Here is a 27136-nt window from a genome sequence, read left to right as displayed (position 1 = left end):
ATTTCTATAGCTCTTTTTTCTGTTATTTTTCATTTGTGAAACAGTATTTGTATCTGATTTTGTTGAATTTTTTTTTTTTTTTTTTTTTCATGTTTTATTTTTTTTTACATTTTTTTAATGTCTTTTTCTACTGATAATTGTTATTTGTTACAGCTTTAGTAGATGTTGATGAGTGCTCTTTAAACATTTCTGGCACTGAATGCTCTAATACATCAACCTGCCTGAATACATATGATTCATTTGTCTGTGAATGCTTATCTGGGTTTTCTCATATTGGTAATCTTAGTAAGAACACGAATTGTACTGGTGAGTTTATCATTTATTGTTTTTAAAAATGTGAAAACTATAAGTAAGCTGATTGTTTGGAATAAATAATCTGCTTCTTATGCAGTATTTTTACATTGATATTATATTTGAATGTCAAGTTTAAATAAAATACAGAAGAATCTTGCTGTTTTTTTCACTGCTTTTTAGCTTTAATTACTTTATTGTATTTAAAACAATCTTTTGAATGTTTTGGGTGTGTCATTTAAATTAAGCTTATTAAATTTTGTTAAGTAAGTTGATTTAAAATAAAGTAATAAACAAAATAAAATTAGTAATTTTTTCAGTAACTTTTTATAAAACCCAAGTTTTAATCTCTCTAAGATTTTTGTTTCTTTTTTTAATCTCTCTAAGATTTTTGTTTCTTTTTTTAATCTCTCTAAGATTATTTTTAATCTAAGTAACTTTAATACTTTTTAATCTAAATAGTAAACTGAATTTGATGAAGTATATAAGAATTTAAATTGGTTTAAAACTTTGAAAGCTTGTTGTTAACTGTCTGAGAATCTTTTCCATCCCAAACCTGTTTTGGATCATGTTTTGATCAACACTGTGTCATTTTTTTCTTTTTGTTTTTCTTATAAACTTTATAAATTTTTTTTTGTGTTTGGATAAGTGTTACATTTTTTTGATTGAAAATATTTCATGATATTATGTTTTTTTATTATTTGATTTTAGTTTGCCCTTAATAATGGATGGCAATTAAGTTTTTTAAATTTTTTAAAGTATTGCTGTGAAGTTTATTGTTTTTGATAATCTGGTTATACAAAATAAAAAATAAGATAAAAAAATCTTTTAATCAAATTATAATGGTTGTTTCGTTTTACCATTGCAATGTTTGATTACATTAAAGTTGAGTTTTACATGTTTTATCAAATAAACTCCCATTTATCTCTCATTAATTACAATGAGCAATTTTCTAGCAGTTTTCACTACAGTGAAAAGTTTGTTTTTTTTTATTTTTATTTCTTTTTTTTTTACTTATTTGTAAGATATTGATGAATGTGCTGTTAATAATCCTTGCAATTGGTATCGTGGTGTTTGCATCAATAAACCTGGAAGTTTTGAGTGTTCATGTACAGGAGGATGGGAAGTTAATTCAAATTACACCAATTGCTCAGGTAAGATGAACCTTTAGGCAAAGTAAAGGTTTTTTTTTCTTATATTTTAATTCAGTTTTTCTCTTTTTTTTTTTTTTTTTTTTTTCATTTTTCTTTTTGGCAATTAATCTTAAGTTAATAATACTGCTAGCAGAGTTATTAATTAAAGATTAATTTCCATAAGACAAATTTTTTTAGAAAAAAATTGCCTGTACTTCTATTACTGCAAAAAGTTGTCCTGACATACTTCCTAAACATGTGTCTGATACCAAACAGACCTCATTAACAAATCATAGTAAAAATGTAAAAGAAGTTTTTTATAAATATTGTAATTTAAATTTGGTCACAAATTAAAAAAAAACTTAAAAGTATACAAGCAAGTTTGATACAGTAATAAATCAAATATCAATGATACAGATGATGTTAAAGAATATTTGATGGTGTTAAACAATATTTCACACTCCCAACAGATGTTTTGGGTGAATTGAGACATCGCTTGGGTGCATTCAGATATTTTGTATATAATTTTACAAATCTGTTACTAGTGTCAATAACTTATGATTAAACTTATGGCTAAAGAAAAAACAAAGAAAATAATAATATTCTAGAAAACTTAAAAAGGAGAGAGATGCTTCTGTGGTGATTTTTTAAAGCCATTAAATTATTTGAAAATTCTTTTGCTAAGTTTAGTATTTTAAAATTACATCACTTAAAATCCTATAAAAGTTCAACCTTTTAAACTGATAAAGTGTAAACTTTGTACTTGAGTTGTAAAATGTATCTGGAGCATAAACGTCAGTTTGCTAAAAATTTGAAAACCACTGAAACCATGCAGAATGAGTTTTGTCATTTTAATTTGCAATGAAGTCAGTACATTTTTCATAACTTTACACTAGTAAATGGAGACTTTCGGCTTTGGTATCAGTTTCCACCAAAACAAAATTTTCTGCTTCGACACCCTTTTATTTATTTGGTTTTGGCTAAAAATACGGTTCAAACCCTCAACCATAATGAACCCAAACTTTTTTTTAGAAGATTTTTTTTTAGTCTAGATCACTTGTTTTTATCTTACTGTGGGATAATGATTTTCTAACAATATTGGTGTTTTAAAAGTTTGTGGGTAAATCAATTTTGTAACACAAATTTATTCTTTGAAAACATTCTGAGGTTATGTACTATGCAGTATTGTGAAAAAGTTAAGAACCACTAAATAAAAAAAAATATTTTTTTAAAATAAATTTAATTAATTTTTGTTCTAAAGATAATAAAATAGTCTTTTTTTTCAAACATATTAAATAGAACATGAGAAAAAAGAAGATTTTTTTTTTTTTTTTTTTTGAAAATGAATTAATAGAATCTGTAAAAATAAGAATTAAATATTATGTGTTAATTTTTTTTGTGAAAAAGTTAAAAATCACAAAGAATTTTTTGTGCTAAATGCGGCAGAAACATCTTTTTAAATTTATTTTATCTTTTTTGTTTAAATATTCCATTAATGACCTGAGTCATTACCAAAAAACCAGTAAAAGTATTTAATTTAAAAAAAAGATAAATTCTTTTCTTTTGAAAAAATGTGCAGAAAAGCTATTACCTATGAAGATTGTATAAAAGTGGTCATTTTCACCAGGAAGGTAAATCCGCTCGTGAAATAGGAAAAATAATAAAGCGATCACATAGTTCGGTGGTAGCAATCATCAAAAAATTCAAAGAGACGAAATCTTACGTTGATTGCCATTTTTCTAGAAGACTTCGTTTTATGACACCCAATGATGATCAATTTTTAATCAGGTTGGTGAAGAAAAATCAAACCATGCTGTCGCATGAATTAAGAAGGGAACGAAAACTTTCAAATGGATGTCTAGTATTGGCATCACTTGTGCGTAGGAAACTATTAGCTAACAATATATTACAGAAAATAGCTGTTCTAAAACTGCGACTTACCGAACAACATATAAAAAAGCAAAAAGAATTTTACCATAGCGTCAAAGAATGGTCTAAACAAAGATGGAGGACAGTAATGTTCAGTGATGAGATAAATATCGAAGTTGATAACCGAAAAAACGGAATTATGATTTGCAGGCAGAAAAATATAATCTTTATTGTTTTGTTAAAAGAACAAAACAAGGTAGCGGGTTGGTTGGAATAAGGTGCTGCATGACATATTATGGTCTTGGTATGTTTAAATTATTTGATGGTCGACTCAACTCTATTTACTACGTCAGTATTTTAAATAACAACTTGTTACCGTGAATTGATACACTTGAGCAAAGCTTTCTGTTCATTTTCAAGCAAGACAATGCACCATGTCACAGCACTAAAATTGTCTCTGAATGGTTCGAAAGCAAAAATATTGAGTGTCTAACTTTGCCACCAAATAGCCCAGATCTAAATTGCATTGAAAATCTTTGGAGTTGGCTTGATAAAGAGATTGCCAAGAAAGCACCAAGGAGCCTTAAGGAGTTGCACAATATTTTACCAGCAATGCTTGGAAATGTTCCCATACGTATTTTAGAGAATTTATTAGAATCAATGCCAAATTGTATAAATGAGTGCTTAAAAATTTTTGGTAGAATTACACGGTATTAGGTAAAAAAATAACTACTTTTCCTAGAAGTTAAGTGGAATTGTTCCCATCAAAGCCTATCCCATGATAATCTTGAAGTAAGGTGTAATGTTCTTTAAGCCAATTTAGAAAAAGAGGCCAATAATCTAAAAGTAGTCTACCAAGCAGTGTCATCATCCCTATAAGAAAATGTAACTCTGGTGGTGGAACTAAGTGATTATTTTCTTCTTCAGCATTTTTATCTAAGTAAACGAGTTGAGAACCAATGATATTTTAAAAATCTTTCATCCCTAATTGCTTTTTTTAACAAATGTACCTATGATCATAAAAACCTAATGTTCTTGGAGTACCACTTTCTAGGGAACATTCACCTTCACACCACAAGCAGGCATATTTACCTGAATAAGAAGACAATCCAAAGAAGCTGTTAGCATAATTAAAGTCAAAGGCAAGTTGATAGATAACATCATTCAAATTTAATCTTCTCAAGATTTTCTCCAAATTTCCATTGTCTTTACAAACATCTTCAAAAATATCGAGAATAAAACACTTTTTAGCTCCACTGTCAAAGTATCTCATTTGTATTGGTTTTATTGATTCAATTTCTTTTTGTTATAATGTCATCATACTAATTTCATTAATTCTCCACAACAGAAGATGATCCCAGATTCTTAAACAGACTTAACAGAATTTTTTTTTTTGTTGTTGTCAATTCCAGAACAGATGATAATTCCATCACAGTTTGAAATGGTATCTGATTTTAAAAAAATTCTATATAAGTTATTGTATTTAGTTCGGATAGTTAAAAATGACAGATTCCCACGTTAAAAATAAAGTATATTCATATTTATTGAAATGTTACTTGTTGGTTGATTGTATGTAAAATAGTTGCTTTTACTTGCTGATCATAACGGGTTCAGGGATTTTTAACATTCACTTTCAAGCTTTAGTTTTCATTTTTGTTTTGGCTGAAATTTTGGTTTCTGCTATGATTTTACTGAACCAAAATTTCAGTACTTTGGGTTTCAGCTCAAAATTCAGTTTTAGTCATTTGCTACTTTATACACATTGCTATTCGCAATATTACAAAAATTCCCAGAAATGATTTTACAAAATGCATATTGACATTTTTAATATACTTCAAAATATTTGTTACAACAGCTGATGAATATAAAACAAAGAAAACTTTTCAAAGTTTTTTGCTCATAATTATCACGTTTAACTAAACTTTGTAGGAATATTTGTCTATATTTCAGTAACTTAATATTTTAATGATCAATATTAATAAAAGTAAGCTGTTCCAATTTGTTATATTAAAAAGCTATATAAAGATCACTTTGGTTTTTCATTAGTTTTCTAATATTTGTTGAGCATCCAATATTAAAATTAGTACACTGTTTTACTTGCAAATATTCTGTGAAGCCTCTTTAGGAAAACAATAAAACAAAAGTTTCAATTTACGTTAATGAATCAATTTTTAGTTTAGTTTTTAGGATGCTCGTAGTCAATAAAGCCTTTTTGTATCCTAATGTTTTTAAGGACATCATCTCATTATGGGATTATTGTGAAATGTCTTTATTTTGTGTTGTATCTGCTAATAAATCTGTAATAGTCTGCATGCAGTCTTTTGATGTTGTTTTCATTCTAAATTGTTAGCACCATCTCCTGGAGCGGTAACTGCAGAGTCTTTTGAAATAGTCATCTATGAGTTTGCAGTAACTAGCAGCCCAATTGAGTAAGTTGTTTTTGCACTCGATTTTCAGAATTGTATGTCAGTTCTTTTCTTAACTAAAAGTTTAAACATGAGTAAATAGCATTGAAGTAATTGAGAAAAATATCAGAAATAAGAAATCAAAAAGCCTAATATGTTACTTTCTAGAACTTATTACATCATTTTGGTCAAACTAACATCAGGCAATCTTCCTGTGAGGGATCCAAGCTCTTACACATGGGAAGAAATAGATAACCACACCGATGGTTTGAAATTAGTTGGAACTTTAGATAAATCTCAAAAAGGCAAGAAGTTTAAAGTGGGTGGGGATTCACCTCGTAAAAGAAGGGATGCAAGTGGTAAGTGTATTCCATTGATAAGTTGATTGCTTTTAAGTAAAAATAATCTAATAAGGCTTTTAAAAGATAATAAAACACAAAAAGAGTTTTTAAAATTAACAAGCAAGTAATTATTTTATCAAACAAAAACCTACAAAAGGATGAAACTAAAATTGAGCAAATATTCACAAAGCACTATAACCTAGCTCGTGCTAGCATTTAAGTCTAAAAATGTGATATAAAAGATTTAATTCTTTCAGTGCCACAACCTGACAACTCTCCTCTTGAGAAAGGAGTTTCTTATTCAACATTTATAAAAGGAGTAACAGCAGATAACACCACTGTGACATCCACATATAGTGCTCCAGTTGTTGCTGAAGACCCCACAACCACAACAGCTGCAGCTAGTACAACTGAATCACCAACCACTACAACTGTAGCTCCAACTACCACAACTGTAGCTCCAACTACCACAACTCAAGCTACAACTACTACAACTCAAGCTGCAACTACCACAACTGAATCACCAACCACTACAACTGTAGCTCCAACTACCACAACTCAAGCTGCGACTACTACAAGTGAATCACCAACCACTACAACTGTAGCTCCAACTACCACAAATGTAGCTCCAACTGCCACAACTGTAGCTCCAACTACTACAACTGAATCACCAACTACCACAACTGTAGCTCCAACTACCACAACTCAAGCTACAACTACCACAACTGAATTACCAACCACAACAACTGTAGCTCCAACCACCACAACTGTAGCTCCAACTACCACAACTCAACCTGCAACTACTACAACTGAATTACCAACCACAACAACTGTAGCTCCAACCACCACAACTGTAGCTCCAACTACCACAACTGAATCACCAACCACTACAACTGTATCTCCAACTACCACAACTCAAGTTGCAACTACTACACCTGAATCGTCAACCACTACAACTGTAACTCCAACAACCACAACTGTAGCTCCAACTACCACAACTCAAGCTGCTACTACTACAACTGAATCACCAACCACTACAACTGTAGCTCCAACTACCACAACTCAAGCTGCAACTACTACAACTCAAGCTGCAACAACTACAACTCAAGCTGCAACTACTACAACTGAATCACCAACCACCACAACTGTAGCTACAACTACCACAACTGAATCACCAACCACTACAACTGTAGCTCCAACTACCACAACTCAAGCTGCAACTACTACAACTCAAGCTGCAACTACTACAACTCAAGCTGCAACAACTACAACTCAAGCTGCAACTACTACAACTGAATCACCAACCACCACAACTTTAGCTACAACTATCACAACTGTAGCTCCAACTACCACAACTCAAGCTACAACTACTACAACTCAAGCTGCAACTACTACAACTCAAGCTGCAACTACTACAACTGAATCACCAACCACCACAACTGTAGCTACAACTACCACAACTGTAGCTCCAACTACCACAATTCAAGCTGCTACTACTACAACTGAATCACCAACCACTACAACTGTAGCTCCAATAACCACAACTCAAGCTGCAACTACTACAACTCAAGCTGCAACTACTACAACTGAATCACCAACCACCACAACTGTAGCTACAACTACCACAACTGTAGCTCCAACTACCACAACTCAAGCTACAACTACTACAACTGAAGCTGCAACTACTACAACTCAAGCTGCAACTACTACAACTGAATCACCAACCACCACAACTGTAGCTACAACTACCACAACTGTAGCTACAACTACCACAACTCAAGCTACAACTACTACAACTCAAGCTGCAACTACTACAACTCAAGCTGCAACTACTACAACTGAATCACTAACCACCACAACTGTAGCTCCAACTACCACAACTCAAGCTGCAACTTTTACAACTCAAGCTGCAACTACTACAACTCAAGCTGCAACTACCACAAGTGAATCCTAAACATCTTCCTTTTGAATTGTTTATAGTTGCCTAATTTTTTTCTATAATTCTTTTATCTTCTCTTCTTCTTCGTTCTTTTTCTTCTGTTCTTCTGTATTTGTTTCTAATTTTGTTGGATTCTTTTTTTTTTTTTTTTTCATGTTTTTTTTTTTTTTTTTACATATTTTTTTGTACTGATTATTATTATTTGTTACAGCTTTAGTAGATGTTGATGAGTGCTCTTTAAACATTTCTGGTACTCAATGCTCCAATACATCAACCTGCCTGAATACACTTGATTCCTTTGTCTGTGAATGCTTATCTGGGTTTTCTCCTAATGGTAATCTTAGTAAGAACACAATCTGCACTGGTGAGTTTATCATTTATTTTTTTTAAAAATGTGAAAACTTTAATTTCTTTAAAATTTTTGAGATTAAATATGCTATTAGTAATTAGTGTTTCTGTTTTTATTGAATTATCTTTTTTTTTATTTTTCTAATAGTATTTTTTTAGTTTTTTTTTATTTTTCATTTGATTGTTTGCAATCAACAATCTGCTATTTAATTCAATATATCCAATGCAGTATCTTTACATTGATATTTTATTTAAATATTAAGTTTAAATAAAATACAGAAGAGTCTTGCTTTTTTTTTCTCACTGCATTTTAGTCTTAATTACTTTATTGTATTTAAAAAAATCTTTTGAATGTTTTGGGTGTGTCATTTATACTAATTTTTGTTAAATTTTTTGAAGTAAGTTGGTTTAAATTAAAGTAATAAACATAATAAAATTATTAAACTTTTCAGTAACTATTTCTATAAACCCAAGCTTTAATCTCTCTAAGATTTTTTTTTTTTTTTTAGTCTTTCTAATATTAGTTAGTCTCTCTAATATTAGTTAGTCTCTCTAAGATCTAAAGTAATTTTAAAACTTTGAAAAGTTGTTGTTCACTATCAGGGAATATCTTCAATGCCAAACCAGGTAATGTTTTGGATCAAGTTTTGATCAACATAGTATCATTTGTTTCTTCTTGTTTTTCCTCTAAAGTTACAGATTCATGTGGTAGTTTTTTAAGCTTTGTTTTGAAGGTTATTTTAGTTAAATCTTTGTTTTTTCAAATATTAGTAATATAAGACTTTTAATAAATTTTTAATGGTTGTTTCATTTTACCACAGCAAGGTTTGATTGTATTAAAACTGAGCTTTAAAAGTTTTAAAAAACCTGAAATAGGTCGACCAGTTAAAATTTTAACCAAAGGCTACATGTTGAAGTTTTTTAAAAAGTTCAATCTTTATTTGGGTTGTTTGCAAAGATTGATTGCTAAATAATTTGGGAGCCATCTATGCATCAGTACTATGTTAAAAAAAGTTTCCAAACATTAGTTGTTATTTTATTTTCTTTAGTAAAGCCAATAATATTGTCTTTAGTAAACAACTATATATTTATAATAATAATAATAATAATAATAATAATAATAATAATAATAATAATAATAATAATAATAATAATAATAATAATAATAATAATAATAATAATAATAATAATAATAATAATAGTAATAATAATAATAATAATAATAATAATAATAATAATAATAATAATAATAATAATAATAATAATAATAATAATAATAATAATAATAATAATAATAATAATAATAGTCTCAATGTGATGGTGGATTATTGTTGGTCTCTTCAATTAGAAAATCTAGTTACAAGTACCAAAGCAGATGTATGAAACATTTCAAGGTATACCTTGTTGCATCTTGATGACTGTATACTGCACAATGCATGATATTAACTGAATTGAAGACTTCAGTGGTAAAAGTACCTCAGTCAAAAAATACCCATTTTTAGATTATGGAGTTTTTTAAATTCAAACTGACACTGAAATCAGGCAATTTGTCAAACAAAACAAAAATGTCTTTAGTAAACAACTATATATTTATAATAATAACAATAATAATAATAATAATAATAATAATAATAATAATAATAATAATAATAATAATAATAATAATAATAATAATAATAATAATAATAATAATAATAATAATACTAATAATAATAATAATAATAATAATAATAATAATAATAATAATAATAATAATAATAATAATAATAATAATAATAATAATAATAATAATAATAATAATAATAATAATAATAATAATAATAATAGTAATAATAGTAATAATAACAATAATAATATATAATATAATATTGTACAATATATGAGTATCAAATATAAACTTAATACATAATGTTAAATTTTCTTTATAGTAGGTGTTTTGTATTATCCTTTTTTTTGATGACTGTTTTGTGCAGTAGTTTTATATGTTTAGTATTTGTCTGTTCAGCATTTATATTTTTTATTTTTTATATTTTATTTTTTTGTGTTATTTTTTTTTACATACATTAAATTTTTAGTCAATAATGAAAGTATGATTCATTTTTTTCAAAATCATAAAATTAAATATATGAAATATTTTATGTTATAAATTAAATGAAATATTTTATGTTATAAATGTAAATAAATTAAATATAGATATTGATGAATGCCAAATGAAAAGTGAGGGTACAAACTGCACGAGTTCTTCTGCTTGTAAAAACACTAATGGAGGTTTTGTTTGTGAATGCTTACCTGGTTATTCTCAAGTTGGTGCATTAAGCAACAGAACTGTCTGTATTGGTAAATATTTATTTATATTTATTTTAAATTGTTTTAATTTCAAATGTGTTTTGCTTTTGAGAGTTAAGTTTGAATTGAAGAAAAGTTATGAAATAGTTTATGTAAAAAAACATTTCGGAAATGTTGATAAAAGGTACTACATGAATTAAGTATTTCAGAAAGTAAGGGGCAAAATGGAATCTATTTTTTACAAATAAGCAGTATACTTTGCAAATTATACTGAGATATCAATTTCCCTCCCTCCTTCTACCCTCCACAGATTTCTAGGAAGAAGATTTTATTAACATAAGGCTATTTTCCACTTCAAAATAGTTTTTTCCATTAAAATCATTTTCTTTGAAATAATTTTTGGAATTTTTCTGTTGTTAATAAACCAATCATAATTCTATGATTCAATTTTAACAATCTGTTAACTGTGTTTAGATATTGATGAATGCTTAATGAAAAGTGAGGGTACAAACTGCACAAGTTCATCGGCTTGTAAAAACACAAATGGAAGTTTTGTTTGTGAATGCTTACCTGGTTACTCTCAGTCTGGCTTACTAAGCAATAAAACAGTTTGCCTTGGTATGTCTCTACTTCTATAGTAATGATATTAAACATTGGTAAATAATATTTATCTTTATCTTAAATTGTTTTCTATACAAATGTGTTTTGTTTTGAGTGTTTGAATTTGATCAGAAAAAAATCACCGGAAAAATATTTGCTAGACATTTTATGGAAAGGCATTTAGTGGACATTATTAAAAAAATAATCTACAACTTACAACAGAATGCAGCCATAAAGAAATATTTTAAGGAATGGACATTTGCTTGACACTTTATGAAATTACATTTAGGGAATATTATTTAAAAATATGGTACAATTGTGTTTAGATATTGATGAATGTCAAATGAAAAGTGATGGTACAAACTGCTCAAGTTCATCAGCTTGTAAAAACACCAATGGAAGTTTTGTTTGTGAATGCTTACTTGGTTATTCTCAGGCTGGTTTACTAAGCAATAAAACAGTTTGCAATGGTATGCCCTTTTTTTAAATTAACCTTTTTTTCATACATTTAAGTCCCTTCTTGTTCAGTTATTAAAAAAAAAAGGTATAAGTGTTGTTTTTATGTATCTGATTTATACACATTGGTTGATATTAACTGCATTTCTTGAATTCTTTATGTAAAAACTTTATGTGTTATTAAAGAATTGATTGGAAATTTCAGAGAGAAAGGAAAACGATGGCTGTAATTCCCATATTGTTCATCCCACTGTATATTTGCCCATAAGTATTCATTCAGGCACTTTACCAAAATGGTTACTCATTTGTTTGTTCATCAAAATTATCGCTTTAAAAGTTTTACAAAAACCATAGAAGATTCTCAATTTGGTGGCAATTTTTTTGTGTTAAATTTGGATCTGCCATTAATTCTGATTTTTTTTAGTTTTCCTTTGTTTTTTCTCTTAATTTTTTTGATTTTTTTTTAAAAAAATTTAGCAAATGTTATTAAACGCATTTGGTTTTTCAGAATACATTTAAACATGTATTCTAAAAACCAAATGCGTTTGTTTAATGGATTTTTTATGAATTTACAAGTTTTACATCGAGCAGTGGTCAGGAATACTTTTCCATTGCTCCTAAAAGCTTTAGATGACAACCAGTAGACAACAAAGAAAAGTGCACTTGTTTCAAATAGTCAAAGGTTAAAACCCAACACTAACTTGTCCTTCTTTTAACTGCAAAGTCACCTAAATGTAGCTGTCCCATAAAAACAAACAGTAATTAAATGGGGTGGCTATAACGAGGCATGTTTATGGCTGCCCAAACTTAAACTGGATAAATTGGGTATAGAAGTTCTTTATCACCGATGATTTTATGTAGGCTGGTAAGGTGTTTTTGTTGATAAAAGTGGTTTATTGTGGTATAAAATGTTTTTGTTGATAAAAGTGGTTTATTGTGGTAATAAAATAATGAATAGTTTGACAAACATTGACATTGATAAAGCGATGGGTTAAGCAAATTGTCATAAGTTGGATGTGCTACTGTTTGTCATAAGTTTGTGTACTAATTGTCATAAGTTAAAAGAGAATGTGCTACTGTTTTGAACAACTGTTACTTTTTTACATTATCCAGCTTATTAGCAGACTTTCAGTAGTGTAATCAAATGATCACCAGAAGATTTATGAGCTGAAAATGCTATGATTCTTTTGAAATTTTTATATTCTTTTGGTTTTAGAATTTTTTTTTGTTGACATGTTGACACATTGTTGACAATTTGAAACTTTTTCTAGTCTTTCAATAATTTTTACACAACTATACAATTTAAGGCATTTTTTTGTTGGGCTTTATTTGTATCTTTAAAGTTTACAAATTTTTTTATTATTTAATCTTTCATATGGTAATGATTATCAATGGTACACCTTTTAGAGAGTTTAGTACATTGTACATCTTTTTAAAAGATGTTCAACCTTTTAAAATCTGAACTTTAGGTTAATGCTTTTGCTCTAAATGCTTAACTTTTAATTGGTTTCAATGCTTGATCATTTTTTGTTTAAAGAGATATTTATGATAATACTGTATCAATAATAACTCTTTTTAATATTGCAGAGCTGTTTTTAGATATTGATGAATGTCTTATCAGAAGTGAAGGTACAAACTGCACAAGCTCCTCTTCTTGTAAAAACACTAATGGAAGTTTTGTTTGTCAATGCTTACCTGGGTATTCTCAAGTTGGCGATTTAAGCAAGAGAACTGTCTGCGTTGGTAATATTTTTTTCTAATACTTTTTATTTCTTATCTGAAACTCTTTATATCTTATCTGAAACATTTTCTTGTCTTTTGATAAAGACAATATTTGGTTGCTCCTTATATTTGTATCTTTAATGTTTACATTGATTTCTAGTTTTGTAAACTTTCATTTGGTAATTAATGTACTACCATTTAGAAAGTTTAGTGCATAGTTTTAAAATTGGACAATCTTTTAAGTTATGAAATTTAACTTAATGCTTTCTTTGGATGTTACAGGTTAACTTTTAATTGCTTTTAATGCCAGATTTTTTTTGTTTTTTAAAAAGTTGCAGATATTAAATATTATGATACTGTATCAATGAAAATTCAATGATTTTTTTTTTTTTTTTTGATATTCCAGAGTTGTGTTTAGATATTGATGAATGCCAATTGAAAAGTGAGGGTACAAACTGTACAAGTTCCTCTTCTTGTATAAACACGAATGGAAGTTTTGTTTGTCAATGCTTACCTGGGTATTCTCAAGTTGGCGATTTGAGCAACAGAACTGTCTGCGTTGGTAATATTTTTTTTCTACAATTTTTTTTTTCTTATCTAAAATTTTTTCTTGTTATTTAATAAAGACAATATTTGGTTGCATCTAATATTTGTATCTTTAACGTTTACATTGATTTCTAGTTTTGTAAACTTTCATTTGGTAATTAATGTTCTACCTTTTAGAAAGTTTAGTGCATAGTTTTAAAAGGTCAGACAACCTTTTAAGTTATGAAATTTAACTTAATGCTTTCTTTGGATGTTACAGCTTAACTTTTATTTGCTTTTAATGCCAGATGTTTCTGTTTTTTAAAAAGTCACAGATATTAAACATTATAATACTGTATCAATGATAATTCAATGCTTGGTTTTTTTTTCAATATTCCAGAGTTGTGTTTAGATATTGATGAATGCCAATTGAAAAGTGAGGGTACAAACTGCACAAGTTCCTCTTCTTGTAAAAACACGAATGGAAGTTTTGTTTGTCAATGCTTACCTGGGTATTCTCAAGTTGGCGATTTGAGCAACAGAACTGTCTGCGTTGGTAAATACTTTGTATCTTTATTTTAACATGTTTTAATTACAGTTGTGTTTTGTGTTTTTGAATTTTGTTTCAATTCAAAAGAGTCAGTGAGAAATCAATTTATATCCAGTTATTTTGGAGACATTCGTAAAAAGTAAGGCATGAATAAAATGTTTTTGAAAGTAAGGGGCTAAATAGAAGTTTTTTTTAAAAATATAATCAGTAGCCTTTGAAAATTATGCTAAAACATTAAATGTCCTAGGAAATTGTTATTTATTTTTACTTTTCACTTCAAATAGTCTTTTTCCATGTAAATATTTTTTCTTGAAGTTATGTTTTGAATGTTTTCTGTTGATAACAAACCAATCATTAATCTGTGATTCATTTTCTTCAATGTTATAGATTTGTGTTTAGATATTGATGAATGTCAAGTGAAAAGTCAGGGTACAAACTGCACAAGTTCCTCCACTTGTAAAAATACAAATGGAAGTTTTGTTTGTGAATGCTTACCTGGTTACTCTCAGTCTGGCTTACTAAGCACTAAAACAGTTTGCGTTGGTATGTTAGTATGTTTCTACTTTTATAGTAATGGTGTTTTAATCTTTTATCTTCTATTATATCTTCTGCATTTTGTATGAATGCATTATGATGTTGCATTAAGTTTTTTCACTTTTCAGATATAAATGAATGTCTATCAACATGCAATTGGAGTCTTAGCAAATGTTTCAACACTAATGGTAGTTACATGTGTTCTTGTGAGACTGGGTATCAGTTAAATGAAAATAAGACCAGCTGTGTGGGTATGTGATATTTTCTTGACAGACCATTATATTGTTTTGTATTTCAAATGTTTAAAATGACAATATGACTTTGTTTACTACATTCTTTTTATGCTCTGTGTTTGAACACTTTTTAGATGTTGACGAGTGTAAAACTGAATGTAATTATGGAAACAATCAATGCATAAACACAGTTGGCAGCTACTTATGTGCCTGTCCGAGTGGTTTTCAACTAGCTGGATCTGGTTCTACTCAATGTGTTGGTAAGTAGTTGTTTAATATATTTACATTTCTTTGACTTTTAGTGTTTAAGTTCTATTTTACATGTGATGTGTTTCTACTTTAGATGTGGATGAATGTAGTTACACATGCAATTGGCCAAATAGCAACTGTAGAAATCTGAATGGAAGCTATATATGTTCATGCACAAATGGTTTTGAACTGAATGCTACAAAAACAGGATGTATTGGTAACTTACTTTAAGTTGTTTTGTTATATATGTATTAGGGCCTTGTATTTTAGACACATGATAGATATGGATGCTGGCAGAAAGTTTAAGTTTCATTTGCAAGATTAGCTATATAAATTTGTTTTCAGTTTGATATCAATGAAAAAGAGTCCTTTAAGGCATTGATGCAAATATGTACGAAGTTGAAAGTAGTCTTTTCTTGGTTTTAATGTATAAGATATAAGTCTAGATATAGATCTGTGTGAGAAGGTGTACTATGTCCCTCATTGCTCCTGTAAATTTATGTTGTACTGTTCTGCAGAAAGTTTAAGCTTCAGGAGCTAGATTACCTCTGTTAATTTTTTTATATTTTGATATCAATGAAAATTTTAGATTAGATTTTAGATATTTAAGAGTGGACTTAATTTGGTTTTAATGTAAAATATTTATGAATCTTGTTGTAGATGAATATGAATATGTGTATTAAGTGCCTTACTGTCTCTTTGAAATTATGCTGTACTGCAATTCTTTTGCAGATGTTGATGAATGCAAGATTAAAAGTGCTGGCACAAATTGCTCTTCTGCTTCTGTCTGCACTAATACTGTTGGCAGTTTTGTGTGCAGTTGCTTGCCTGGTTATACTCAGAAGGGCTCAATCAGCGCAAGTACTACCTGCAACGGTATGTGTTTGGTTTTTTGTAAAAACTATTAGAAAAGTTTATTGATGATTTCACCTAAGGTATTGGCATGTAGTGTTTTTTATTACGTTTTACTTTGATGTTTTATCAAATGGTGTGTTTTTTTTAGATATTAACGAATGTAAGTACACGTGCAACTGGCCTAACAGCAAGTGTACAAATCTCGTTGGAAGCTATGCTTGCTCGTGTCAAAATGGTTTTGAACTAGATGATACAAAAACAGAATGCATTGGTATCTTTACTTCAGTTGTTGTTTTTATGCATCAATGTGCATTTAATGATGTATTTATACACAGAATGATGTTTTCAGAGTTTTTTTGTTTTGCAGTTTTAGTGAAACACTATGGTTTCAAAAAATAAGAACAACCACTTAAATGTGATGTGATTAGTATTTGACTGGATATAGCAATTGATTGTTTGGTTTGAAATTGATAAAAGCCAAATTATAAATGTGAATTTGTTTATTTTATTGTTTTTTTAATTTTTGGTTATGTCTCTTTGATCAGACTTTGATGAATGTAAGAATAAAAGTGAAGGCACAAATTGCTCTTCTGCTTCTGTCTGCACTAATACTGTTGGTAGTTTTGTGTGCAGTTGTCTGCCTGGTTATACACAAAAGGGCTCACTCAGTAAAAACACTGTCTGCAACGGTATCTTTTTTTCATTCATTTTTAAAACTTTTATAAAGATATTTTTAGAAAAAACTTTTTGAATGTTTTTTTTGGTTCAAAGAAGTTTGTATAATGGCTGCAACTAGTTATGATATTTGTTTAACCTTTCTTCTCTTTATAACTTAAAAATCACTATTAATCTTCAAACTCTGTTTTGATTCTTATTTGTTTCACTTTAAACTTAGATATTGATGAATGTAAGTACACTTGTAACTGGCCAAATAACAAATGCAAAAATCTAGATGGAAGCTATGAATGTGCTTGTGATAGTGGCTTTAAATTAAACGCCAAAGGAACTGAATGCATTGGTAAAGTGTCATTTTGTATTTAAAGCTTTTTGTTTTTTTACTATTTGGACATTAAAAATATTGGTTTGCAATCAAAGTTGAATTTCTTACATTTTTAAAAATGGAAATGAATTAGATGACTTATAAGACTTTTATGAAAATCAAGACTACATATAATGTCATTTAAAAAAATGGTTAGTCTAAGTAGTAATAATACATTGAACAAAAGTTCAATACCAAATTTTGAAGTTTCCTGTTTCTATAAATCAATCAAAGTAGTTTCTATATTAATTTGTTGATAAACTTGGGAACAATTTAGATATTGATGAGTGTGCTACTACTTGTAACTGGACGTATAGTATATGCAAAAATACAATAGGAAGTTACAGATGCTCGTGTGAGGCTGGGCTGCAGTTAAATGGAACAAGTTGTGTTGGTAAGTTGTAAAGCAAAAGATATGCAAAAGCTTTAAAAGGTGTTTTTAGTTTTTGTAGCTCATGATGCTTTTTCCTCTTTTAAAAAAAATGTTAAAAAAAGTTGTTTGTGGAGTTTTTATTTTCTGTCAATGAATTTGGTTTTTTGATCAAACAGTAATCACTGTTTTATGCATAGTGTTACTTTGCAAATATACAAAGTATTGTTTGAGCTTTTTTACAATATTAAAAGTTGGTGTTATTTTTTGTATTAAGTTTTAACAAGTATGTAAAAGTACGTTTGTAAGTATGTTGTTACTAAAAATGTTGAAATTGTTGACATTTGATAGTTTGATTAGAAATCATTCAGGGCTGTATTAGGGCTGTTGTAGTTCTGAGACTGGCAATGCTCATTCAACTGGCACTTAGTTTGAAGTTTTTAAAACCCTTTAGTTGCAACCTTTGCAAAGATTTTTTGTTGTTTTAAAAATAACTTTCCTTCATTGCTAGATAAAATTGTAATGCTTAAAATGTTGAGACCATATAAAAGGTTATATTCCTCAAGAAAATAGTATTTTCTTATGCAAGTAAATTTGTTCTATAAATTTATTTGGATATATTATTATTATAAAATTAAATTTATTCTATATTTTATAAACTTTTGATTCAAAAAATTAGTTTGTTGCATTTAGATATTGATGAGTGTGTTGTAAAAAATGCTTGCAACTGGACTTATGGTGTTTGCAACAATACCTTTCGCAGTTATGATTGCTCTTGCAGCGGAGATTGGGTTTTGAGTGAAACTAACAACAGTTGTTCTGGTATTTTTTTTTTATTTTAGTTTATTTTTTTATTTTAGTTTACTTTTTTCTGAATTTTGATTTTCAATTTTTACTATTTATGAATATAAGGGTCCAGTCTTTCAAATGTATTTTTTTTTTTTAATTTGAAGAACAAATTTAAAAGTGAAATTTGTTTTTTAGGTCCTCCACCTTTGGGTATAACTTCAACATCTTTTGTAATTGCTATACTGCCATTTGAAGATGTAGATGAAGAAGAAATACAGTATTTTTATTTTATTGATTCACTTCATTTTTAAATAGATAATTATACATGCTTTTATTAATTTATAATTAGAAAAAAATTCCTTAACTTTTAATGTCACAAACAAGTTCAGTAGTTTATTATTTTTTCATCAACTCAGTTTTATCAAGTGCATGTAAAAAATGCACACAGAAGTGTTGTAAAAATAAGAATTAAAAATTGATTTTTAAAAATAAAATGATTTGCTTTTCAAACCAACTTTTACAACTACTTTATTAATGAACTAAATCTCAATGAATATTGGGTACATAAACCTTTCTAGCAGAGTAGAAAAGTTTCTTTGTTTGCCCATTTGTATCATTTTTTAGTCAGAGCTAACATGAATACTGCTTTGTCTGATATGCAAGTATCTGAAACCATAGTATTTTTCTGTTTATGAAACATGTTCTTACTTACTTGATCAAGAAGTTGAGTCATTCTTGTCATGTCTTGTGGACTAAGAGTCAAATATCTTTGAACTGAAAAAAAAAAAAAAAAAAAAAAAAAAAAAAAAAAGCAAAATCTAATCTAGAGCCTATAATATCTTAGATTAGGTTTTGAATTCTTTTTTTTTTTTTTTTTTTTTTTTTTTTTTTTTTTTTTTTTTACAGTTTAAAAGATGTGGAAGCTAAAAGGAAATCTAAGTTCTAAATAAATTTTTTTTTAGTGTTATTTATGTCATTCTTCAAAAACTGCTCAACTTAATACGCCCTACAAAAGCACCAAATGAATATACTAAAGAAGATATAGATAATCATGTTGATGGTTGTTATCGAGTTGGTCAAGTTACTCCAAAAGATAAAGATTTCAAGATTGGTGGATCAAGTTCAAAATCTAATCGCAAACGCAGGGATGCTGAAATCTGTAACTATAATTCACATTATTGGTTTTCTGTTTTTAACACCAAGTTAGATTTTAGTGTTTTAAAAGCTACTCTTTGATATTTGTTTATTTTCATTATCTTAAGATGATAATATTGTTCTGGCTGAAGGAGAGACTTATACCTCATTTCTTCAAGCCGTCACTACTAATGGTAGCGTCTTGAGCTCACCTTACTATCCACCTATAGTTACAGTTGATCCTGGTTGTAAGTGTGTTTACTTTATGATCAGTTTTGTATTGTTTGGGTTTTAGTTTTCAAGATATTCATACCTAAAAAATCGTTTTAAGCAATATGTCACATTCGCTACATCACTCAATGAAGAATAATGTAAACATTGTTTTAAGATGCTTCATTATGACAAGTGACAGGTGTGAAAATCAGGTGTAAAAATCTTTTCAATAAGCTTTAATACTCAGGGCCACTGGTTTGAGTTCTTATCAATAGTTTTTACTTCATTGAAAATGTTGAATCTTATGCCGATAAAACAATTTATACAAAATGTCTGTTAAAAGAAGCTTCTGGTAAGCATGTTTTCTCCATAATTTGACATGTTTACATTGTTGAATGGGATGCTTAACCCAATTACTGTGTTCTCATTTGTATCATTGGATTGGGCACTTTTCTAATAAAGAGTTAAACCTTATGACAGAAAAGGGTTGTATTTTTTAAACATATTGCCAGGCTTGCATAAAACCAAATGTGCTGTTGAAAATGTCTCCGTTTAGTGAATGAGAAGACAAATTTATAGAATCAATTAAAAGCAAAGTTCCACAGTTAAGCATTATTAGATCTAAGTCATTTGAAAATCATTTGTAAAAATGCAACTTAACAGCAACTTGAGAAAAAATGTTTAGCTTAAACTGTTAACAAGTGATCAATTAGCATATTTCATTTAATCCCACAGTTCTCTGTTTTTAACTCAACTTTTTTTCCCTGAATAGCAAATTAAATTTTGAAAAAAGATTCTTGACCAGCGTAAAAAGTTCTACCAGTATACTTATTAATTTCATTGATATCAAATTTAATTTACGAGAGTTTTATGTTCTTTTTGAGTGTATACTTTAATTAAATATTAGAGAGACAAACCATGATTCTAGTTTTTTAACTGTTTAATAGAGTGTTTGCTAAAAATGTAAAAATATGTCATAACATTAACATAACAGGTATATCAGCCTTGTCTTTACTAAACTGTTACATTTGCATTTTATTTTGTTAGCATTATTATTATGAATATTAACAATATAAATATTATATTTATATTTAACAGCTCTATGTGGTGCTCTCTCATGTTTTTCATACAAAAACCAAAAGTGTCAAGTGGTCAACTCCACCAATGCAAAATGCTTTTGTAAAAATGGTTACATTTCTTTTGATAACTTGTTAACTTGTGAAGGTAAGAATTTTACTTTTGTTGCTTATCAGTCTTTCAATCTTCATCCTCAACCTCCAATTTTTCTTTAACTTATTCACATTAAAACTTTTTTTACAAAAAGTTTTATTGAAGTTGTAGTTTTAAAGTTTTTTATTTATCTTTCATAAGATATTGATGACTGTGCGCTAGGAACTGACAACTGCAATTGGTTAAACAGCAAATGCATAAATACAGAAGGTGGTTTCCAATGCTCCTGCAATGATGGATGGAAACTAGGTGATGATCAGAAGAGTTGTGTGGGTAGGTTGTCATCTCTATTGGTAATTCATTTTTTCATGATTTAAAAAAGGATTGTTTTTATATTATTTTTTGGAAATCATTTAGATATAAATGAATGTGAAAACTACTGTAAAAATGCTACCTGCATCAATGGCAATGGAACATTTGAGTGTCAATGTCCTACAGGCTCTTTTTATAATGCAGCTGCTGATATATGTCAAGATTATGATGAATGTAAGACCAATATGCACAAGTGCGATCCTGTGAGAGGAATTTGTCAAAATGAGAATGTCCTTCAAAGTAATCGAACATACAATTGCTCTTGTCCATCTGGCTGGGACTTATCTGCAAATAACATCTGCATAGGTGAGTGGATAAAATAAATTGTTTCTTTCCACTTTTTTTTTTGAAATCTTTTCTTATAAAAAAAGGTTATTATATTAAGACGTCAATGAATGCTCAAAGTGGTGCAAAGGAGAGAATGAGCACTGCAAAAACACTGAAGGCTCTTATGATTGTATTTGTATGGCTGGCTTTGAATATAATACAAATACACATAGTTGTGAAGGTGAGTTTCTCTTTTTCTATCTGCAAATTCAACCTATGCACTGGTAATGAGTGAAATTTTGGATATCATGACAAATTACAAACAATTTTTTAATTCACAGTTCAATTGCTATATACATTACATAGTATTGCTACTGTTAACATTATTGTTGTTGTTACTGAGTTTCACTTTACAGAGATCAACCTGTGTTCTTTGGAATCTGTTTGTCCAATGAATTCTAACTGCTCAATGGTAAGCCCTGGTCAGTTTGATTGCTTGTGTAAAGAAGGTTACATCATGAATCATCTGCTGCTTTGTGAAGGTAATTATTTTTTCAACTCATTGAAACTCATTCAATGACAAAACCATATGCTATTGATAATATAGTTTCTTTTGATAATATACATTTTCTTCATTTTAGAAATTGATGAATGTAAAAGTTTGTTACCATACCCTTGCACTAAGCCTCATGAATTGTGTTTTAACAATGTCGGCCCTGGATTTACGTGTAATTGTCAACCAGGGTACCAAAGAGTAGGATCTGTTTGTAAAGGTAACTTGTTGTATAAGTTCAAATATTTATAGAGTTCAGGCGAGCGCTGCTTGATGGCCTTTTATCTATTGAAATAAAACTTTTTTTTAGCCACTCTTGAGTCTATTATGTCTAATTGCTTGGAGGTACTGTAGCTTTTTTGATATTTGTTAGAGGTTTTTTAACAAACTAAAAACCTTTAACGGCTAGATGTGGCATGCCTAGAGAGCCTTAAGAACTGCCATTTTTAAATTTGTGCAAATGTATGGGATGCTTGGGACAAAGTTGCAAAAAATCATATATATATACATCTATTTTTGCTTAATTTAAATAAAATAAGATGAAGTGGGAATATAAACTTAAGTCTTAATGATGGTTTATAAAAAAATCATGAAGTATTTTTTTTTTTATAATAGTATTAAAAAATTTTAATTTTAAAAAAGTTAAATTATCCATTAAAGACTAATTCAAGGTTTTCCAAAGCACTGGATTTATATTATTTGGTATGAGTTTTAACTTTTTACCTCATCATAGGTGACCTCATCATTGGTCATCGCTCTGACATCATCACTCCCTACAAAACCATCACAGAAGCTAGATGGTGAGCTCTCTCAACATCCTGAACTAGTTCTGCTGCATCTTGTTGTAACATAGCAAACACTTTATTGTTCAGTTTAATTAGTGATTTCTTTATAGTTAAAAATTTATCTTCAGTAAACAGAGTTCATTTCCTGTGATAAGGTTCTTTATATCCTCAGTGGTTTTGGTCAACACCAGCATTCACTGCCCTGAATGCTTTTGGTATTCTTACAATGCAAGATGACCAAATTTAGGACAGTTGATTATTCCACCTTTAGCCTCAAAGAATAGAACTATACACATAATTACAAGTAACTCTGATGTGTTGCATGGCTCAAAAGAAATTGTTTTCTTCCATGTTATATTTCTATGGACTAGCTAAAAAATATGATTTTCAATAGCCACTAAGACAAAGTGAATAGTTTCAAGGGTTCGTGAATATGTTGCAAAAACCTTTTTGATTACTATGTGGAATACATAAAGCAATAATTTTTAAAATTTTTTTTTAATGTTAGCTTTTGATGAATGTGCTGCATATGCAAATGTATCAACATGTCCATCTGGTGAAAGATGTATTGGTGTTGAAACAGGTTTTGAATGCTTATGCGCTGCTGGTTATGCTAAAAATGATATTGGTCAATGTGAAGGTACTTTGTTGTTACTTATGCATACATGCCTATGTATTTATTTTATGTATATGCGCATATTTGTCATTTATGTATATATGTTTTTAAATTTAAGCCAACTAAATACAATTCCTTGATTTTTCAACAGTGCATGAATGTCCATTAAAGATTAACAAAATAAAGGCCAAAATTATGATGTAGAATACTTTAAAAATTATTAAAAAAATTAAAACTGGGTAGAATTGACTTTAAGATATTTTTGTATAGCAATCAATTGAATGCTGTTGTAAATAAAAAGTTGGAATTTTTGTTTTAAAAATTTATGCTTCAGAGGGTAAAACCTTAAAAACAGTTTTATAAAAAAATAAATCTTAATTATAAAATAAAAAATAAAAATCTGCTTTCTACATCACATGCAGAATATCGATGTGGATGCTTTTTCAAAATTTTCATCTGTACATTATTTCTACCCACATTTTTAATTTAAATTGAGATTTAAATTAAAATGTGGGTAGGTGGGAGGTAAATTTGAGTAACATAATAATAGTACACCATTTTAATTTAAATTGAGAAAAGCATGTTGTTTTTTTTTGAGAAACTTGTAAAAAAAATCTTTTTCCATGAAGAATTTATCAAATGTTTTTCCATGAAGAATTTATCAAATGTTTTTCCATGAAGAATTTATCAAATGTTTTTCCATGAAGAATTTATCAAATGTTTTTCCATGAAGAATTTATCAAATGTTTTTCCATAAAGAATTTATCAAATGTTTTGACAGAACACTCCTTGTTGCATGTCTCATTAAAAAAGCATTCAAGGTTATATAAATATATGATAAGCTGCTTTAAAAAGTATAGTTTGACACACACTTTTGGCTCATAATACATTTAACAAAACTAAACTTAAACTTTCTACAAAAGAAAAGAAAAAGGAGGTGCTCTTTTACAAATACTGGTTTCTATTTGAAAAAATTATTACAAACCAAAAATTTTGTAGGTCTTCCAAATTAAAATAAATTTTCTCTAAATGTGATCTAAGCATTTTGAAAAAATGAGTAGAAACAAGAAGTTTAAAATTTTTATATAAACACTATATATTCACATTAGCAAGTCAAAAACCATGTAAAAATCAATACAATGTCCATCTGTAAAAATAAGAACGTCTGATGCAAACAAAGGACAAAATGAAATAGCAATAGCTGGTATTTTAGTTACAGCAAACTTAGTTCAAATGCTCATTTCTGGACAGTAGTAGCCTTATTTGTAGAAATTGGTAATTTAATAGGTTTTAAAAGTTCTACTTTCGACTTAGTCTGAGCATCAATGTGATTACATACAAATCATGCATGTCTTTGTTTTCAGATGTCGATGAGTGCAAAATTGAAAATATTTGTCCTGAAAATTCCAAATGTCTAAATCAAAAGGGCAGCTACGTATGTAAGTGCAATGATGGTTATTATGGAGATAATGTGACCAGTATTTCTTTACAGCGTTGTTATCGTAAGTTAATGAAGTTTTTCAGTCTTTAACATTTTTCTTTAACATTTTTTTTTGTGCGTTCTTGAAAATATTTGAGAAAAGTTCATGTAAAAGGCTTCCTACCAGTATATATTTTTTGCTGACTTTTTATTTGTAAGTGGTATTTAGAACAATTATAGTTTTCTGCCATTTTTAATGTTTTTGAAATGTCATATTTGTGATGATAATTTAGAACATAGCTTTTGGAGTTCGTGGGAGCAGGTGGGTCCATGCACTCAGTTTTGTAAAAGTGATCAGAAACAGGGAAAGATTTCGTTTACAAGAAGGTGTGAGAATTTCGGACCTGAAATCTGTGTCGGAGAACACGAAAAAGAAGAACTTTGCAATTCCGAATATTGCGATAACAGTAATTTATCTGTTCTTTAACTGATAATTTATGAATTAGAAAATATATTTTACCAACATCCTGAAGTAATGAAAGTTTGTTGCGCAGTTTTTTTTCATTTAATTAAAAACTTCAAAATCGTTTATTTTTTTTACTTTGTTTTTTATAATTTATGATTCAGGAATATTGATAATTCTGGATATTTCGGCCTTTTGCTTTTTAAATAAAAGATATTCTTACGCTGTTGTTTTCTTTAGAAGTAAAAGTTTTAAAGTCAACTGAGTGTGAAAAGTGGGAAAATATGGATGATGCATCTATCACTTTTGAAGATAGCATTGATGAATGGTTTCACAATCTGCGAATGTGGGTTGGTTGGTATTCAAAAGGTATTTCACTGCTCATTAAAACTATGACGTGCTCTGTTTACCTATTGGCTTTTAAAAACTAATTTAATGATTTTTTGAACTGTTACAGCTTCTACTTGTGACGGAAGTATTGATGCTACGCTAATGATGAACGAAAATCTTCAGAAATTGCAAAGCATTATTACAAAGTCGATAGAAGTGAAGTTTTCTCTCAAAAAAATCATTGATTGCAACGCTTACGTTAAGAAGAAAGCAGTCTTACTCCAAAAGTATTATACAGTTCAATCCAGGCTCGTCATGTACACGAGCATAAAGACAGCTTTTATGAAGTTGCAAGCACGGTTGTCACTTAAACGACATGAGTGCGCACTTGATATTGGTAAGTTGTAAAAATAATTCTGCTCTTACTTTTTATTTATATTGTTATATCTTTTTTAATCCATCTGCTTTTTTTCTTCTTTCCAAAAAGTAAATACCTTACATGAACTTATTTATATGAAAACTGAGTTGTTTTCCATTTGATGGTTATATACAGGCAGTTTTTTGTTGGTTTCTTCGGATTAAAATTTATGCGTCATATGATTTCTCTAGAATTTGCTGACATATATCCAAATTACTTTCCGAGGAATTTGATTGTCTCAAAGTGATCACTTGCTCGAGCAACACGTTTCTCCGAATGATCGAATTTTTTTTTTTAAACGACGTGTTTTTAAGTGACGGTTTTTTTAGGACGTATTTGTTTTTTTAATGACGCATTTAAATTTGATAGACAAACTGATCTTATAAACAGACTTTTTGTGATGCAAAATAGATTAAAATTAGATTTTATGAAATTCAATTTCACACAATAGTTTTCTATTTTTATTAAAAGTTACCCTTTTGTGTCTCTTTTATATCTTTTGTTAACTTATAATGAAGAAAACTTCTGCAATCAAATAGTTGTTCTTGTTGATTTCAAGTTTTTAAAATTATAACAACGTCGCCGCTAATCACGTTTCTATAGCCAATGAACACTGTAAAAATCGTCAAGAATGACTTTCTTTCTATATCACAGTAACTATTAGATATTTACAAAAGGACTGTTTGGAGACGAATTTAATCCCTCAAATGGTCGGGGGAGTTCTCACTCTAACTAAATGGTAAACACTCTAAATAAGGTTAATCCATTTTTTTTTAATCTTTAGCATGTGTAGCTTTTGAGTTGTTGGGTGTTAAATTTAAAAACGGTAAAAAAAGTGCGTTTTTTGCAGCAATATTATTT

The 27136-nt window shown here is 28.7% G+C and overlaps 1 protein-coding gene across 1 annotated transcript in view; it reads left to right on the top strand.

Annotated features, from left to right (window-relative positions):
- LOC145186235 (uncharacterized) overlaps window positions 1-26718 on the top strand; it is a 101861-nt gene extending 75143 nt beyond the window's left edge. The window contains exons 50-86 of the mRNA XM_090094652.1: window positions 154-306; window positions 1317-1445; window positions 5644-5722; window positions 5867-6057; window positions 6297-7982; window positions 8190-8342; window positions 10520-10663; window positions 11087-11230; window positions 11539-11682; window positions 13268-13411; window positions 13809-13952; window positions 14328-14471; window positions 14865-15008; window positions 15128-15250; window positions 15367-15492; window positions 15576-15698; window positions 16214-16357; window positions 16485-16607; window positions 16882-17025; window positions 17232-17354; window positions 17653-17769; window positions 18439-18567; window positions 18730-18811; window positions 19497-19693; window positions 19797-19916; window positions 20980-21105; window positions 21253-21384; window positions 21469-21729; window positions 21809-21931; window positions 22107-22232; window positions 22332-22463; window positions 23537-23668; window positions 25009-25146; window positions 25358-25531; window positions 25768-25896; window positions 25985-26254; window positions 26467-26718. Of these exons, the coding sequence (XP_089950778.1) occupies window positions 154-306; window positions 1317-1445; window positions 5644-5722; window positions 5867-6057; window positions 6297-7982; window positions 8190-8342; window positions 10520-10663; window positions 11087-11230; window positions 11539-11682; window positions 13268-13411; window positions 13809-13952; window positions 14328-14471; window positions 14865-15008; window positions 15128-15250; window positions 15367-15492; window positions 15576-15698; window positions 16214-16357; window positions 16485-16607; window positions 16882-17025; window positions 17232-17354; window positions 17653-17769; window positions 18439-18567; window positions 18730-18811; window positions 19497-19693; window positions 19797-19916; window positions 20980-21105; window positions 21253-21384; window positions 21469-21729; window positions 21809-21931; window positions 22107-22232; window positions 22332-22463; window positions 23537-23668; window positions 25009-25146; window positions 25358-25531; window positions 25768-25896; window positions 25985-26254; window positions 26467-26522 (6749 nt within the window). The 3' untranslated portion in view covers window positions 26523-26718. The remainder of the gene's footprint in view (window positions 1-153; window positions 307-1316; window positions 1446-5643; window positions 5723-5866; window positions 6058-6296; window positions 7983-8189; window positions 8343-10519; window positions 10664-11086; window positions 11231-11538; window positions 11683-13267; window positions 13412-13808; window positions 13953-14327; window positions 14472-14864; window positions 15009-15127; window positions 15251-15366; window positions 15493-15575; window positions 15699-16213; window positions 16358-16484; window positions 16608-16881; window positions 17026-17231; window positions 17355-17652; window positions 17770-18438; window positions 18568-18729; window positions 18812-19496; window positions 19694-19796; window positions 19917-20979; window positions 21106-21252; window positions 21385-21468; window positions 21730-21808; window positions 21932-22106; window positions 22233-22331; window positions 22464-23536; window positions 23669-25008; window positions 25147-25357; window positions 25532-25767; window positions 25897-25984; window positions 26255-26466) is intronic.
- Window positions 26719-27136: the final 418 nt, after the last annotated feature.

Source organism: Hydra viridissima, unplaced genomic scaffold (assembly GCF_058129835.1).
Source record: "Hydra viridissima isolate aposymbiotic clone 2 unplaced genomic scaffold, HvirCarnegie_v1 scaffold_8, whole genome shotgun sequence".
In the NCBI taxonomy this organism is placed as follows: domain Eukaryota; kingdom Metazoa; phylum Cnidaria; class Hydrozoa; order Anthoathecata; family Hydridae; genus Hydra; species Hydra viridissima.
This window is presented reverse-complemented; position numbering and strand designations above follow the sequence as displayed.